Here is a 19,164-nt window from a genome sequence, read left to right as displayed (position 1 = left end):
CCTCTCTCCCTCTTCCCTCTCTCACCCAACCACCTCTCTTGCTCCCTCCCCTTTCTCCCCCCTTCACCCCTCTCGCTCCCTTCCCCCCTCTCTCGTCCCTCTCTCACCCCTTCCCCCTCTCTCGCTCCCTCCATTTCCTCGCCCCTCTCCCTCCCTTCCTCCCTCTCTCTCCCCCCCCCTCCCTCCCTTCCTTCTCCCCCCCCCTCCCTCCCTTCCTTCTCCCCCTCTCCCCCCCCCTCCCTTCCCCCCTCTCTCGCTCCCTCCCTCCTCTCTCCAGGAGGTTAAAATGGAGCTTTCCCTAGAGCCCATACGTATCTATATGTACCCTTATTCAGACATGTCCAGTCTCACACGCAGTGTGAAATATAGCACCGTATATGGGGGGGAAACAGCACTATATTCTCCAGAGAAGAAAAAAAATTGGGGTTTGTATTTTTTATAAAATAAATCTGGTGCTGTCTTTTTGCAAACATAAGATTGATACATAAATACAGTGTTTTGATCTGTGTGTTATGGCCTTATTGGGTCGCTTAATACGCAGACCCCAAAATGTTACCCCAAGGTCACATGGCCAATGATTTAAATGCCCAAGATCAGAAAATTAAACAAGAAATGACAGCGCTGCCTTTTAAAATACTCCTGACCTTTAAATCTGGGAGAAGGAGCATTCCTCGGCGGGAGCTATTCTTGTGCAGTGTCCTTCGCTGCTGGCAAGCTGATCTTAGCACAAGGTATGTAACAATTAACTGCATCATTACCAGGGGCTTCCCATGCCAGTTCTGCCATGCATTCGTCTGCGTGCGCCCAACATCTCTGCAACGCGTTGCATGCTCTTATAGAAGCGAGGAGCTAATGGGGATCTTCCTCCGATTCAGCATTTGTAGGATACGGCCTATCATGCCCAGAGAAACCCCACAAAGCATTTCCACTGGACACTCACAAACATGGCAAGGCAGGTTGCCAGCGGCCGCTGCATATTATCCGGGCGCTTGTCTCTGACACTCTGGCCTGACACCTTCATCTGCGGCATTTTAAACAAGGGAGCCTGGAATGCATTTCATATATATATTTTTTTTAATGTTGAATAGTGACAAAATAAAGTGCAAACACACGCAGAAAACCAACGTATATCGTAAGAAACCTGCTCTGAACCCTTCACGCGGGCACTGAATGTCACCCCCGTTTATATGCACATCAAACACGCTTTAAAGTGAAATATTAACCCTATGGCTGCCAGGGGAACAGCGTTAAAGTTCACGTTACAAAAATATATCTTATCCGCTTATATAATACTCATTATTTTAGTACTAAGTGAAAACGCTCCAGGGTTAAACACTTTTAAAGTATGCTCCAACCATTAAAACAGCAGATTAAAAAAAGGGGGTTTCTGCGCTGGGGAAAATAAGCACAAATCCGAAAGCGACGGTTGAAATCTGGGAAAAACGCGCCTTGTTGCAGGATTTCAAAGGGAACATGTGCGGTCATTTCCTGTGGTTTTTCTCACGCAGATATTTTGGGATAGATTGATCCTTAAAGGCTTTTGACCCCTTGACCCCTAATAGGCCTAACCTGCTGCTGCTGTCCACTGATTGATGCGACGTATTCTGTGTGATTGCACAAACAGTCAGGGGGGAAATATCCTCAGGTTATTAAGAGAGCTTTAAATCAGGGCGGCCCCCTCCAGTCCTCAAGGGCCTCCAACATGTCAAGTTTTCAAGATAGCCCTGCTTCAGCACAGGTGTCTCAATAAGTGACTGAGCCACCTGTGCTGAAGCAGGGATATCCCTAATACCTGACTGTTGGTTGCCCTTGAGGACTGGAGGGGGCCGCCCCGGGTGTAATGTGTGTAACCTTTCCAGCGTGCTTAAAGTCCCTGTAACAAGGATTAGTGTGCCAGTGCCAGGTATTTATAATATATACTGGGTAGGGGGAATACAGGTGCTGACTGGGGATACATTGTATGTAAGGAGAGACACGCACGTATTGGAAATTACAGCTTTACTGCCATCAAACGTGTGTTACAGGGCCCTCCGGGAGCAAAAGAGTTAAGTACACTAACATTTCCTACTTTGGGAGATCATTAAACTGAATCCTATCAGCCGATGCTGAAGCAGAAGTTTCCATTAGGATGTGTGCACGTTACACTCCAGCTGACATTATGTAGTGAGAACGGTCATCTCATCTGGAGACTGCAGGACTGGTACAAACCTACTGACCTGAACAATATCATTCAGCTGGTTAAGCCCTGTGCTGTGGCAAAGAAGGTGTGTATGTATATATATATATATATATATATATATATATATATATATATATATATGCAAATACAACTGTATGCTCATCTGCATGTCTTAGGCAGGTCTGCAACCCCGCCTTTCCCCATTATCACCCAGCATACAGCACTTCCACTGCAGCAAGGGATTCTGGGAAATGACATGCAAATGAGCACACAGTGTCACTTTTTGCCTATATATATATAATGTCTGTAACATCGCCGGAAGAAGAGATCAGTGTATCTCGAAAGCTCACACAAATAAAAGCATTTCGTTAGCCACAGAACGGTATCGTCTACTCGTTTTTGATTATTAAGCTCGGCTAACACGGTACAGATATATATATATATATATATATATATATAATAAACCTGTGTGCAACAGAAAGGTCATAGTGTTCGGTTACTGCATTGCCAGATTACAGCTTTGTGCGGTATCGAACCTAATGAAAGAAATTCAAAAATAAAAGCTACTTCTCCTGATAACACAGATCTCTGGGAAAAGGCACAAAAACATTATTTAAATTGTCAGTCCCACACTAAAATAAGAATGAAACCGGTGCATACAAAGAGAATACCATGTTACATCAGAACCCCTTGGATACCAGAAAGGATGGCAATGCAGCCAAGAGAGTGAGATAGACAGGAATTCAACTCATTTTTCTTTGAAACGACTTCCATCTGCCAAGTTTGTAATCTTTGGGTATATTAAATATGGCGTCTGCCCTGAATATTTGCAGCGTTCCTTGTGAGGTTCCATCGTTAGCACATGGGTTATTTACGATTACAGCCATTGTTTCCTCTCATGGCATTAGCGGTTTCACCTTACCAGTTTAAATGATTAAATCAGGGGTGGCCAACTCCAGTCCTCAAGGGCCACCAACAGGTCAGGTTTTCAGGATATCCCTGCTTCAGCACAGGTGGCTCAATCATTGGCTCAGTCAGCAACTGCACTGCCTGTGCTGAAGCAGGGATATTGTTTAGACCTGACCTGTTAGGGGCCCTTGAGGATTGGAATTGCCCACCTCTGGATTAAGTGATTAGTAAAAGGATTGAAAAAAAAAAAATGCTTTATATTATTAATTGTTACATCTCGTGCGATATTTGCAAATCATCAGAAAGATTTGGGAGAACAAATTAGGGAGACGGCCTATTGACATGCGCTAGGTTAAGGAAACTATCATCAGGGACAAAGTTACAAAGTGTCGCATTTTCAGCTCAATATCAGCGATTGTCCCTGATTAAACCAGAGCAGGAGTGCCCGTATACAGCATACACACCAGGAAACAGCCGATACAAACATTCAGTCTCTCCTACGGTCTGCATCGTCTAGTAATCTTTTCCAAATACAGTATATCATTGTTCAAGCGAAAGCATAATAACAAACGGAGTTACTGCAGTGATGCACAAGTTATTTAGCAAAGTCCACCACACGCGTGTGTCATCTCGCTGGATTCTGCGATACCTGAACTGGTCCAGTTCAAACATTCTGCAAGGCTGAAAGACATCAATAGAAACACGTTTGCCACTTGCTTGATATCCGGGCGAGGTGTGAGGTTTTGGCAAATGTGGACTCTCAGATCGTTATATAGTTGATCTTTTCATGGGAGAAGTGTCGAATCCGTCTCGCTCTCTCAAACTCGTGAAATGGGATTTTTAAAACGAGCGCCGTAAATAATCCTGATCTGGTTCCTCTTCTTGTTCAAGATAAACAATCGCGACCTTCTTGTCATCGGCAATCACAGACCTATGGTCGACAATCCTCTGCAGTTGCACTGTTTTTTCGAACTCGGATGTATCAATGCTACGTTGACCTGGAGATTGGACTTCAACTTCACAGGGGTACTGAGAGACGCCAGCAATTTCTTCTTCCCCATATCCACTTTCAGTAACCTCCTGATCATCAGTTAATTCATTGCACAGCTGACTCATCTCTGGCTGTTCTTCAAAATTCCCAGAAGAAATAACCATTGTGTTTTCCTGGGTTACCCCTTCACCTGGAAACTTTGTGGCAACTTTGGTTATATCCATCTGAAAAGTAAAGGACTTTTCTGTTGGGCTCAGTTTAATGTGTTTAATAGACCTCTCACTCTCTGTTTCATCTCCATCGGAAGATTCTACTCTTACATCCGAGGATATATAGGTTTCCGAAATGGGTCCTTCGATTATTATGCGTTCAGAGGTGTTCATTTCCTTAGCACCCAGTCGGATGTGTGTAACGGATCTGTTGGTGTCACTCATCTCTTCCAAATGGGAATTGTCCTCTTCAGCACCCACGTGTCGGTTTGCAGAGATGGGACCTTGAAAAACAATTTGCTCTTTGTTTGGACCTAATTTAATGTGGTGCACAAACGTGTTAACATCTGGCTGGTCTTCCCTCTCAACAAGACTCCCTGGATCTTCCAGCTGAAAAGATTCAGATATTAAACCCTGATATTTGATTTGCTTAGCCACATGGATTTTCTGAGAGCTACTTTTATGTTCGATAGGCCTGCTGTCCTCTTCCGAGTTCTCCAGGGGGATTACCCTGCTGAGCTCTAGAACCTTAGAAATGGGACCCTCAAATATAATTTCTTTTGTTGCTTGAGTTTCACCCGTATTTAGTTTAAAATGGGTAGTAGTTTTACTTGCGCCTGCCACAGCCTCCGCCTGATAAACACCGTGACTCCCATTGTCCTGTTCACCAGTCTGCATGTCCTCTAAGCCCGACTTAATATTCTGAGCAGCTTGGCTTATATTATCTCCTGCAGCAACACTGCCCAAAGTTTTGAAAATGGGCCCATGGAATATGATCTGCTCTGCAGGATACATTTCTGTGGGATTTATCTTTATATGGCGTATGGATCTGTTCTGATCTGTTGAGTCTTCTGTATTTTTCACAACGTCCAGCTGAAGAGTTTCAGAGATGGGTCCCTCATAGATGATTTGTTCAGTAGAGTATATTTCTCTTTGCCCTAATCTAATGTGGTGGACAGATCTGTTAATGTCTGTTGGGGATAGTTCTCCAAAAGAATCATGCTCTTTGGTATCAGAGATTGACCCCTCTTGTGAGATGTTCTCGGAGGTGCCCAGTTTAATATGCTTTATGTATCTGCTTACATCACTTGATATTTGTGTTTGTGATAGCTCTGCTGTTGGACTGAGTTGGACAATTCTAGTGGGTGGATCTTTATGAATGGTTTCTTCAGAAGTATAACACTCTGCACCATTATTTGTTTCCAGAGTGAATGAGTTGTAGGATTCCTGGCTAACCCCAGAATTATTTCTGAGAACAGAAGTGTCCCTTTCTTTACTGTCCAGAAAGCTCGTAACTGCTTCAGATAAGTCTTCTGCAGAGTGCAATGAGGAGGCTCTCTCCTTAAACTTAAGTGCGTCCAAATTATCTCTGTCCATGGTTTGTGATACATTAATTTCTGCTACAATTGTAACCATGCCACTGTCTTTAGTTTGGTCAACTTTTTTAATATCTACTGCCAAACTACTGGAGTGAGCTTGCTCTTCTCTGGCTAATGTTGACAGTTCTTCCATTAGGTCTTGTGGAATGCTCCCTTGTAGACACTCCAGTGCTTCCTTCAACTGCTGTTGAGGATCCTTGACGTCCTTAGACAAGAGACCCCTAATTGACGACTGGAATTCATGGGGTATTTTAATTTCTTTCTCGATCACAACAGCCCCAACATCCAAGTCTCCTTTAGGCTCTTGCTCCTCCAGTCTGTATATACTAGTGTCCTCCAAGGTCCCATGAACGGTTGTTTCTGGATCATTGGTGCTAGCATATTTTACAAAATCACTTAACGTTTTCCGGTTCTGTGAGCCTTCCAGGAACTCATCTTGCCAGGAATACTTAACATGGGACTCCTCTTCTATGTGAATTTGTCCACGTAAAGTCTCTTCCTCTTCATCGGGTACAGAGTGGTTGTCATCTGGAATTGACACAAAATAACTTGTCTCTTCATCCACATCTTCCCCCTCGGTCACTTCTTCCACATGACTTGCGCGTTCACTACTTTGCATCTTGCTCTGCAGGTCCTTGCCTGTCATAGATACATGAAGATCTTCTTCCTCAGTATTTACTACCTCTGCTCCTGAATAATGCTCCTCTGCTTCCTCTACCTGAAATGGAGTGGTAAACTCAGGTCTATCCTCCTCAAATGACCCTATGGATTCCTCAATTATTTCAACTTTAACAGACATTCCTGGCCTTCCCTTTAGCCCAGCATGAATTAACTTTTGTATCCAGTCTTCTCCTTCTGCCCCCTGTACGTCTTTCAAAATAGATTGTGTTACATTTGTGCTGAGCAGATCCTCTACCAAACTCTCTGTTGCTCCTGTGACCTCCTCCTGGGCTGTTTGGCTAGACCTCCTGTTCCATAGATCTGCGATGTACGCTTCATTGTAAAACTCTGTATCTTCTTCTGTCTTAGACTGCACAATAATCTCGGTTTTCACAGATCCATCAGCGTCCTGCTGCTTCCTTTCTACATAGGTCACATTGGCATCATCCAAGGCAGAAGGTTGGCCAAAGTGTTTAAGAATATCGGCTGCCATTGCCCTTTCTGCCAAGTGCTCTGATGGAGTTATCACCACTTGATAGTCTCCAGTGTCGCTGCTTTCATTCCATTCTGCTTCTTGCTTTGGTGCACTTGCCTCCACATGTCCCAGAGAAGACGCTTCGTCGTTTACGCGTGATTGATTAGAGCTTCTAGTTATTGAACTTTCCCATGTGTTTTCCACACCGTTTCTCTGTGGACTGCTCGACTTTTTGCTCACTTCAAATATAATAGGTATCTCCCGGCCAACTTGGTCATCAAGTGGCGTTTCCTCGAGCACAATATTTTTCACCCCATAGACAGACTCGTAGGCATCCATCTTCTCTTCTCTTCCAATGGTTTTCTCACCTGGGGTTTCCTCTGTTTCGTCTTTGTTCTTTTTAGCCTGTTCTCTTTTCTTCCTTTCCTTTTTGACTGGTGGCTCTTGTATTTTAGTTTCTTTACTGGTATCTTTACCTACTGTTTCCGTTACACATTCTGCTTCTTCCTCCTTCCTGCTCTTCTTGTCCGTGAGCATATTTTGGACTGTGCTTTCCAAAACACTCCTCTCTTCTTCAATATACTTTGCTCCCACAGTCCTTTGTTCCACTTCCTTGGTGTCCAAACCTCTGACCGAGTTTGTTTCTTTCGTTTTATATTCCACCCTAATGTCTATTTCACCTCCTGTGATCTCCTCTGCTTGTGCTCTTTGGGCGTTAACTGGTTTCAAATGCCGCACCTGCTCTTGCTTTATCTTTGGCGTAACTACTCTGGACTCCCTTGCTGGAAATGGTCTCCCAACTGTAGCAGGTTCTGTAGGGAATCTGTTCTGCGGGATATCATTGTTTTTCAGTAAGCCATATCTTGGGGGGAAGCTTGTATCAAACCTTTCACTTTTGTCATGGGCGGTCTTCTCCCGAACATGTGATAGGTAGAAACTATTTGTCCGTCCAGTATCTTCAGATTGTGATCTAACCTGTGTGTGCGTTATTGGCCGTGGGTTAAACCTGTTGATATTTGAGGTGTGTTCTTTCCTTCGCTTGTCCTCAATTCTTCTGGTTACTGGAAAGACCTGTCTCGTTTCTCCTCTCCTGACATCGGAATATCCTCTTGTCTGCTCACCAGCCGACTTTACGAACCCTACACAAAGTATACATGAAAAGAAAACAGATTTTATTTACTATTTAGTTTTTTATGTGTTTATTTATTTGTCACTGGAGGTTCATTTAAGGACGTAAAGTTTATCATTCTACGATTAGAATTTCGTTAGTTGCTCAAATCTTTAGACCTCCCAACACAACAAGATATTATTCCAACGGATAAAAGTATCACATGTCTCAGACAGGTCTGTAACTAGGGTTACCAGGTGGGTCACCAAAAATACTGGCCACAATGGTGAAAGGTGTGACACACTCAAGACCCACACACCTCTCACCGCTCCATGCTGTTTCCTCCTCTCTTTGGCCCCACCACCAGGGCTCCTGACACGTCCTCCTGATTGGCTGCATTACCCAGCAGCACCCAATCAGGATGGAGGAAGCTGCCTATTCCCCTAGCAGTAACTCTGCTCTCACACTGCTAGGGGAAATCCCGCGGCCCAACAAGCTGATCATGTTACTATGTCCAGAGAGGTAATACCTGTATACACATACACACCCAGACACGCCCAGAGAGGTAATACCGGTATACACATACACGCCCAGAGAGGGAATACCGGTATACACATACACGCCCAGAGAGGTAATACCGGTATACACATACACGCCCAGAGAGGTAATACCTGTATACACATACACGCCCAGAGAGGTAATACCTGTATACACATACACGCCCAGAGATGTAATACCGGTATACACATACACGCCCAGAGAGGTAATACCGGTATACACATACACGCCCAGAGAGGTAATACCGGTATACACATACACGCCCAGAGAGGTAATACCGGTATACACATACACCCCCAGAGAGGTAATACCGATATACACATACACGCCCAGAGAGGTAATACCGGTATACACATACACGCCCAGAGAGGTAATACCGGTATACACATACACGCCCAGAGAGGTAATACCGGTATACACATACACGCCCAGAGAGGTAATACCGGTATACACATACACGCCCAGAGAGGTAATACCGGTATACACATACACGCCCAGAGAGGTAATACCGGTATACACATACACACCCAGAGAGGTAATACCGGTATACACATACACACCCAGAGAGGTAATACCGGTATACACATACACGCCCAGAGAGGTAATACCGGTATACACATACACGCCCAGAGAGATAATACCGGTATACACATACACGCCCAGAGAGGTAATACCGGTATACACATACACACCCAGAGAGGTAATACCGGTATACACATACACGCCCAGAGAGGTAATACCGGTAATCACATACACGCCCAGAGAGGTAATACCGGTATACACATACACGCCCAGAGAGGTAATACCGGTATACACATACACGCCCAGAGAGGTAATACCGGTATACACATACACGCCCAGAGAGTTAATACCGGTATACACATACACGCCCAGAGAGGTAATACCGGTATACACACACATGCCGAGAGAGGTAATACCGGTATACACATACACACCTAGAGAGGTAATACCGATATACACACACACGCCCAGAGAGGTAATACCAGTATACACATACATGCACAGAGAGGTAATACCGGTATACACACACACGCCCAGAGAGGTAATACCTGTATACACATACACACCCAGAGAGGTAATACCGGTATACACACACACGCCCAGAGAGGTAATACCGGTATACACGTACACGCCCAGAGAGGTAATATCGGTATACACGTACACGCCCAGAGAGGTAATATCGGTATACACATACACGCCCAGAGAGGTAATACCGGTATACACGTACATGCCCAGAGAGGTAATACCGGTATACACATACACACCCAGAGAGGTAATACCGGTATACACATACACACCCAGAGAGGTAATACCGGTATACACGTACACGCCCAGAGAGGTAATACCGGTATACACGTACACGCCCAGAAAGGTAATACCGGTATACACTTACACGCCCGGAGAGGTAATACCGGTATACACATACACGCCCAGAGAGGTAATAACAATATACACATACACGCCCAGAGAGGTAATACCGGTATACACATACACGCCCAGAGAGGTAATACCGGTATACACATACACGCCCAGAGAGGTAATACCAGTATACACATACACGCCCAGAGAGGTAATACCGGTATACACATACATGTCCAGTATTACCTCTAATTTTTACTGGACAGAGTGTCCAAATACAGGACAGTTCTGATTCAATACTGGACACCTGGCAACCCTACCTGCAAACCTGCGTTTCCCTATTATCTCTTAGCATAGTGTGCTTCCACTGCAGCCAGGGATTCTGGGAAATGACATGCAAATGAGCACACAGTGTCATCTTTTACTTCTCATCCATTTTAACATGGACCCCTGTAAGCTGGAGAAGTGTTATTTGAGTGTTTTACATTGTGAGGAAAGAATAGTATTCACGAAGATCATAAACACATATTTTATATTTAACCCTTCCCTGACAAATGAGATAACTATCTATGTTAGATTGTCAATTTCATAATGCAAGATGTGTTTATTTACTGTGTACATATAGGTAATGCTGGCTCTCGGGTACATACGCCCATAATATATATTTTCTTTAACTGTGCATGCAATGTCTTGTATATAATGTATACCTTGTTCATTTATGTAACTGTACTTGTAACCATGTATTATTTGTCCTAACTCTGTGCCCAGGACATACTTGAAAACGAGAGGTAACTCTCAATTTATTACTTCCTGGTAAAATATTTTATAAATAAATAAATAATAAATAAGAAGGGGTTACAAGACTAAACCAGCCTTACCTGCGGGTATGTTTCTCGTTGGGCGATCACTCAGGATTACATCGTACTTGTAGTTTTCTCCCTCCAGCAAAGCCCTATTAAAAAAGCATTTTGTAAGAAAAATAGTAAAAAAGGTGAAGTGAAACATTCTGAGAGCGGCAGATGCGCTGTAACCCGCGAGAGACAATCCCCGTCATTACTTAGAGAGAAGAGAAAGAAAAGAACTGAATGTAAGGGAGGGAGGGTGCCCGACGCCACCACCTCTAGGGTGAAATTCTGGCATCAGCAATCACCAAAGCGGAGAGAGGGACATCTTTATTCCCAATAGCACAGTGGTAGGCAACATGATGTACCTCTAAAGGCTGTCAATACGTATATACCGGTATATAGTGCCCCGGACAGAAGGGACGGTGCAGCCGTGCGTGTCAGCTTCTCTCCGCCCCTCCACTTAGCTGCATAATGGCGGCATACTGGTGAATATATAGTCCCGGTCCTCGCCTTATAAGAGAGAGAAATGGCAGAGCACAACCGGAATCACCCGAACAAGAAATTAGGAGGAAAGTGCGTTATCCATAAAAAATGTAATAGTCATGGAAGGGAAAAGGGCAAGGCATTACCCTACCAAGGCATTACCCTACCAAGGCCTTACCCTACCAAGGCATTACCCTACCAAGGCCTTACCCTACCAAGGCCTTACCCTACCAAGGCCTTACCCTACCAAGGCCTTACCCTACCAAGGCATTACCCTACCAAGGCATTAATTACCCTACCAAGGCCTTACCCTACCAAGGCCTTACCCTACCAAGGCATTACCCTACCAAGGCATTACCCTACCAAGGCATTACTCTACCAAGGCATTACTCTACCAAGGCATTACCCTACCAAGGCATTACCCTACCAAGGCATTACCCTACCAAGGCCTTACCCTACCAAGGCATTACCCTACCAAGGCCTTACCCTACCAAGGCATTACCCTACCAAGGCATTACCCTACCAAGGCATTACCCTACCAAGGCCTTACCCTACCAAGGCATTACCCTACCAAGGCATTACCCTACCAAGGCATTAATTACCCTAACAAGGCCTTACCCTACCAAGGCATTACCCTACCAAGGCATTACCCTACCAAGGCCTTACCCTACCAAGGCATTACCCTACCAAGGCATTACCCTACCAAGGCATTACCCTACCAATGCATTACCCTACCAAGGCATTACCCTACCAAGGCATTAATTACCCTACCAAGGCATTACCCTACCAAGGCATTACCCTAGCAAGGCATTACCCTACCAAGGCATTACCCTACCAAGGCCTTACCCTACCAAGGCCTTACCCTACCAAGGCATTACCCTACCAAGGCAATACCCTACCAAGGCAATACCCTACCAAGGCATTACCCTACCAAGGCAATACCCTACCAAGGCATTACCCTACCAAGGCATTACCCTACCAAGGCAATACCCTACCAAGGCAATACCCTACCAAGGCATTACCCTACCAAGGCATTACCCTACCAAGGCATTACCCTACCAAGGCATTACCCTACCAAGGCATTACCCTACCAAGGCATTACCCTACCACGGCATTACCCTACCAAGGCATTACCCTACCAAGGCATTACCCTACCACGGCCTTACCCTACCAAGGCCTTGATAAAGTGCTCTGTGTAGCACGAAACATGTTGGTACGGTAATGCCTTGGTAGGGTATTGCCTTGGTAGGGTAAGGCCTTGGTAGGGTAAGGCCTTGGTAGGGTAATGCCTTGGTAGGGTAATGCCTTGGTAGGGTAATGCCTTGGTAGGGTAATGCCGTGGTAGGGTAAGGCCTTGGTAGGGTAATGCCGTGGTAGGGTAATGCCTTGGTAGGGTAATGCCGTGGTAGGGTAAGGCCTTGGTAGGGTAATGCCTTGGTAGGGTAATGCCTTGCCTTGGTAGGGTAATGCCTTGGTAGGGTAATGCCTTGGTAGGGTAATGCCTTGGTAGGGTAATGCCTTGGTAGGGTAATGCCTTGGTAGGGTAACGCCTTGGTAGGGTAATGCCTTGGTAGGGTAATGCCTTGGTAGGGTAATGCCTTGGTAGGGTAATGCCTTGGTAGGGTAATGCCTTGGTAGGGTAAGGCCTTGGTAGGGTAATGCCTTGGTAGGGTAATGCCTTGGTAGGGTAATGCCTTGCCCTTTTTCCCTCCATGACTATTACATTTTTTATGGATAACGCACTTTCCTCCTAACTTCTTGTTCGGATGATTCGGGTTGTGCTCTGCCATTTCCCTCTCTTATCTGCATCCATCTCCAAGGACGGAGGTACACCCAGAGGTCTGGTGGGATCAACGTGGACGCTGCAGCGGACTCGTGAGTTTTCTTGCTTGCTACATGGTCATATCATTATTCCACAAAAGGATTAGGGTGCTATTCATTGGGGTGATCATTAGCCTTTGGGTTCCTGGACAATTTGAGTGCCATCTATGGTGGTTTTAGCAACTAGGATACCGCACCCAGTACCCCCCTACAATCAAGAATATATCCCAGACCTCATATAGGATTCATTATCTTCACAACATTATCATTATAGCTGTATACAGTTCTTAGCGCCACGCATTATAATTCTGTTCCCCGGTCCTCGCCTTACACTGGGAACTCTAACTCACTGAGGCAATGGGTGGGGGGGGGGAGCAGGCTACCAGGGGAGCTAGTGGTTGGGGGCTGCAGGTAGCCAGGGACCCTGCCTGTTGCCCACCAATTGCTATAATAACGGTGTCACCCAATACACAGGGAGAGTGTTTCACCCGCCGCTCAGGGTAAGTGGCTGAAGTTGGAATGACGTGCGTATTTAAAACGACCTACAGGAAGTCCCCTTCATGCCTACTTCTGGGGTATTGGGAACTGGAGGAGCATTCTGCTGTGAATTGTTATGAGGGTGAGAGAGGGGTAGTTAAGGCAATATATTCTGGAACTGTCTAACTGGCACTGGGGTGATGACAAATGTCAAGTGTGGCCAACTCCAGTCATCAAGGCCAACCAACAGGTCAGGTTTCAAGGATATCCCTGCTTCAGCACAGGTGGCTCAGTCGTTGACTGATCCACTGATTGGTCCACATGTGCTGAAGTAGCTATATCCTTAAAACTTGACCTTTAGTGACCCTTGAGGACTTGAGTTGGCGACCCCTGACATGCGATGCCCATTTGCCTGTGTATAAAATGATGGGGTCTCTTGAGAGTACCTAGTACTATATGCAGGCTTCGCATGACATCAGCATGCGCTAAGTGACCGGGCAGACCCCTGACATGCGCTGTGACCGGGCAGACCCCTGACATGCGCTAAGTGACTGGGCAGACCCCTGACATGCGCTAAGTGACCGGGCAGACCCCTGACATGCGCTAAGTGACTGGGCAGACCCCTGACATGCGCTAAGTGACCTGAGATGCGCTAAGTGACCGGGCAGACCCCTGAGATGCGCTAAGTGACCGGGCAGACCCCTGACATGTGCTAAGTGACCGGGCAGACCCCTGACATGCGCTAAGTGTCGGGGCAGACCCCTGACATGCGCTAAGTGACCGAGCAGACCCCTGAGATGCGCTACGTGACCGGGCAGACCCCTGAGATGCGCTAAGTGACTGGGCAAACCCCTGAGATGCACTTAGTGATTGGGCAGAGCACTGACATGCGCTAAGTGACCGGGCAGACCCCTGACATGCGCTAAGTGACTGGGCAGACCCCTGACATGCGCTAAGTGACCTGAGATGCGCTAAGTGACCGGGCAGACCCCTGAGATGCGCTAAGTGACCGGGCAGACCCCTGAGATGCGCTAAGTGACTGGGCAGACCCCTGACATGCGCTAAGTGTCGGGGCAGACCCCTGACATGCGCTAAGTGACCGAGCAGAACCCTGAGATGCGCTACGTGACCGGGCAGACCCCTGACATGCGCTGTGACTGGGCAGACCCCTGACATGCGCTAAGTGACCGGGCAGACCCCTGACATGCGCTAAGTGACCGGGCAGACCCCTGAGATGCGCTTAGTGATTGGGCAGACCCCTGACATGTGCTAAGTGTCGGGCAGACCCCTGACATGTGCTAAGTGACCGAGCAGACCCCTGAGATGCGCTACGTGACCGGGCAGACCCCTGAGATGCGCTAAGTGACCGGGCAGACCCCTGATATGCGCTCAGTGACCGGGCAGACCCCTGACATGCGCTAAGTGACCGGGCAGACCCCTGACATGCGCTAAGTGACCGGGCAGACCCCTGACATGCGCTAAGTGACCGGGCAGACCCCTGACATGCGCTTAGTGACTGTGCAGACCCCTGACATGCGCTAAGTGACCGGGAAGACCCCTGACATGCGCTAAGTGACCGGGAAGACCCCTGACATGCGCTAAGTAACTGTGCAGACCCCTGGCATGCGCTAAGTGACGGGGCAGACCCCTGACATGCGCTAAGTGTCGGGGCAGACCCCTGACATGCGCTAAGTGACCGGGCAGACCCCTGAGATGCGCTAAGTGACCGGGCAGACCCCTGACATGCGCTTAGTGATGGGGCAGACCCCTGACATGCGCTAAGTGACCGGGCAGACCCCTGACATGCGCTTAATGACTGTGCAGACCCCTGACATGCGCTAAGTGACCGGGCAGACCCCTGACATGCGCTAAGTGACCGGGCAGACCCCTGAGATGCGCTAAGTGACCGGGCAGACCCCTGACATGCGCTAAGTTATTGGGCAGACCCCTGACATGCGCTAAGTGACCGGGCAGACCCCTGACATGCGCTAAGTGACCGGGCAGACCCCTGACATGCGCTAAGTGACCGGGCAGACCCCTGACATGCGCTAAGTGACCGGGCAGACCCCTGACATGCGCTAAGTGACCGGGCAGACCCCTGACATGCGCTAAGTGACTGGGCAGACCCCTGACATGCGCTAATTGACCTGGCAGACCCTTGACATGCGCTAAGTTATTGGGCAGACCCCTGACATGCGCTAAGTGACCGGGCAGACCCCTGACATGCGCTAAGTGACTGGGCAGACCCCTGACATGCGCTAAGTGGCTGGGCAGACCCCTGAGATGCGCTAAGTGACCGGGCAGACCCCTGACATGCGCTCAGTGACGGGGCAGACCCCTGACATGCGCTAAGTGACCGGGCAGACCCCTGACATGCGCTCAGTGACTGGGCAGACCCCTGACATGCGCTAAGTGACGGGGCAGACCCCTGACATGCGCTCAGTGATTGGGCGGACCCCTGACATGCGCTAAGTGACCGGGCAGACCCCTGACATGTGCTAAGTGACCGGGCAGACCCCTGACATGCGCTAAGTGTTGGGGCAGACCCCTGACATGCGCTAAGTGACCGAGCAGACCCCTGAGATGCGCTACGTGACCGGGCAGACCCCTGAGATGCGCTAAGTGACTGGGCAAACCCCTGAGATGCACTTAGTGATTGGGCAGAGCACTGACATGCGCTAAGTGACCGGGCAGACCCCTGACATGCGCTAAGTGACTGGGCAGACCCCTGACATGCGCTAAGTGACCTGAGATGCGCTAAGTGACCGGGCAGACCCCTGAGATGCGCTAAGTGACCGGGCAGACCCCTGACATGTGCTAAGTGACTGGGCAGACCCCTGACATGCGCTAAGTGTCGGGGCAGACCCCTGACATGCGCTAAGTGACCGAGCAGAACCCTGAGATGCGCTACGTGACCGGGCAGACCCCTGACATGCGCTGTGACTGGGCAGACCCCTGACATGCGCTAAGTGACCGGGCAGACCCCTGACATGCGCTAAGTGACCGGGCAGACCCCTGAGATGCGCTTAGTGATTGGGCAGACCCCTGACATGTGCTAAGTGTCGGGGCAGACCCCTGACATGTGCTAAGTGACCGAGCAGACCCCTGAGATGCGCTACGTGACCGGGCAGACCCCTGAGATGCGCTAAGTGACCGGGCAGACCCCTGACATGCGCTCAGTGACCGGGCAGACCCCTGACATGCGCTAAGTGACCGGGCAGACCCCTGACATGCGCTAAGTGACCGGGCAGACCCCTGACATGCGCTAAGTGACCGGGCAGACCCCTGACATGCGCTTAGTGACTGTGCAGACCCCTGACATGCGCTAAGTGACCGGGAAGACCCCTGACATGCGCTAAGTGACCGGGAAGACCCCTGACATGCGCTAAGTAACTGTGCAGACCCCTGGCATGCGCTAAGTGACGGGGCAGACCCCTGACATGCGCTAAGTGTCGGGGCAGACCCCTGACATGCGCTAAGTGACCGGGCAGACCCCTGAGATGCGCTAAGTGACCGGGCAGACCCCTGACATGCGCTTAGTGATGGGGCAGACCCCTGACATGCGCTAAGTGACCGGGCAGACCCCTGACATGCGCTTAGTGACTGTGCAGACCCCTGACATGCGCTAAGTGACCGGGCAGACCCCTGACATGCGCTAAGTGACCGGGCAGACCCCTGAGATGCGCTAAGTGACCGGGCAGACCCCTGACATGCGCTAAGTTATTGGGCAGACCCCTGACATGCGCTAAGTGACCGGGCAGACCCCTGACATGCGCTAAGTGACCGGGCAGACCCCTGACATGCGCTAAGTGACCGGGCAGACCCCTGACATGCGCTAAGTGACCGGGCAGACCCCTGACATGCGCTAAGTGACCGGGCAGACCCCTGACATGCGCTAAGTGACTGGGCAGACCCCTGACATGCGCTAATTGACCTGGCAGACCCTTGACATGCGCTAAGTTATTGGGCAGACCCCTGACATGCGCTAAGTGACCGGGCAGACCCCTGACATGCGCTAAGTGACTGGGCAGACCCCTGACATGCGCTAAGTGGCTGGGCAGACCCCTGAGATGCGCTAAGTGACCGGGCAGACCCCTGACATGCGCTCAGTGACGGGGCAGACCCCTGACATGCGCGAAGTGACCGGGCAGACCCCTGACATGCGCTAAGTGACCGGGCAGACCCCTGACATGCGCTCAGTGACTGGGCAGACCCCTGACATGCGCTAAGTGACGGGGCAGACCCCTGACATGCGCTCAGTGATTGGGCGGACCCCTGACATGCGCTAAGTGACCGGGCAGACACCTGACATGCGCTAAGTGATTGGGCAGAGGATTAGAAATATCTGGTTGCTGTTAACAAAACAGTTGTTCCGTTTCTAAAGCAAACGCTAAATATAATATCCCACAGAATGACCTGAGCCACAGGACGGCTTCATCTGGAACTATAATTTATATCAACACAGGAGAACCAAAATAAAAGCCGACTCATGCTGCAGCGCCCCGCGCAGATCTGGGAACTGACTCACTTTCCTGTTAGCTGTGATTTATTTTCAGTACGCGAGGTGTGAATAAAAAAATACGATGCACGCTGACCTCTCCCCACAGGGCAGTGAGCCAGGGTGTGGAAATATACCACACGGAGGGGTGACAGTGCTGCTGGTCTTCGAAGTGGGATGTCTGGCTTAACATCCAGTGCCATATCAAGGTGTGTGTATTTTTTTTATACCTGTGCCATCATATATTAGCGTGTAAGCCTGCAAGTTGTGCTCTTTACATGGTGAGAATAAATTAGAGCTAAAAATAATAACCGTTGAGGTCAACTCTGTATTAACTTTAGATTATTAAATTCGATTGCAAGCTCTTTGTGACAGAGATTCAGTGGGGCGGAAACCCTAAACCGGTGGTGGCCAACTCCAGTCCTCAAGGGCCACCAACAGGTGTCTAATATATATATACAGTATGTACGGTATATATGTAGTCAAGTCCCCTACCCTGCCGCCGGTGCAGGGATCTGCCCGGTTATTGCCCGGAGCTCCGCGGGGTCGGGAGTGGGAGGGTGGACATTTTCTTAGTCGCGCATGCGCAGTGCAACGAGGCGCGCATGCGCATTGTCAGGAGTGTGGCGGCCATCTTAGAATGACTCTGCATATTCAGCAACGGGACTACATGTCCCAGAATCCTCAGGTGGGAGGGAAGACCACATGGGACTGTCCCAGCCAATGGGATTCGAGCAGGAGAGAGGAACAGGATATCCTCCCCATGCGGGGAGCACGCACTTCAGTCCTGATGGAGGAGCGAAGGGAGAAGGTAGTGTCCAGGGAGCAGTGCTTCCTGGACTAGGCCCAGACTTTGCCCGTAGGCCCCAGTTAGGCCCTGAGACACCTGTAGGAGTGTTGCAGGGAAGGCCCCAGATAGGGACTCTTCCCCTTATTGTTATTCCTGCACCGGTGACCAGACGGCCACGCGACAAAAGCGCCTATTACAAATTAGATATCTATGGCGGTTTTATGACTGATTTCATCGCAGTCATTTTAAGTTCCGGCATTTCACGCAGCGACGCATTTCCAGTTCCGCCGCCCCTAGGCACTTACCTGGTGTCACTTCCTCCGTCTTCTTCAAAATCGCAGCGGACGTCACCAACGCGACGTCACATGGCGTCGCGTTGCCATGCCAACAAGTGTGTCGCCG

The 19,164-nt window shown here is 48.9% G+C and overlaps 1 protein-coding gene across 1 annotated transcript in view; it reads right to left on the bottom strand.

The window, feature by feature from the left end:
- Window positions 1-1,055: 1,055 nt before the first annotated feature.
- SYNM (synemin) overlaps window positions 1,056-19,164 on the bottom strand; it is a 29,563-nt gene continuing 11,454 nt past the window's right edge. Inside the window, exons 3-4 of the mRNA XM_075582344.1 lie at window positions 10,727-10,800; window positions 1,056-7,941 (exon numbers count right to left, since the gene is read on the bottom strand). Of these exons, the coding sequence (XP_075438459.1) occupies window positions 3,929-7,941; window positions 10,727-10,800 (4,087 nt within the window). The 3' untranslated portion in view covers window positions 1,056-3,928. The remainder of the gene's footprint in view (window positions 7,942-10,726; window positions 10,801-19,164) is intronic.

This window comes from Ascaphus truei, unplaced genomic scaffold (assembly GCF_040206685.1).
Source record: "Ascaphus truei isolate aAscTru1 unplaced genomic scaffold, aAscTru1.hap1 HAP1_SCAFFOLD_2255, whole genome shotgun sequence".
Lineage (NCBI taxonomy): Eukaryota > Metazoa > Chordata > Amphibia > Anura > Ascaphidae > Ascaphus > Ascaphus truei.
Note: the sequence above shows the minus strand (reverse complement) of the source record. Positions and strands in the feature narration are given on the sequence as shown.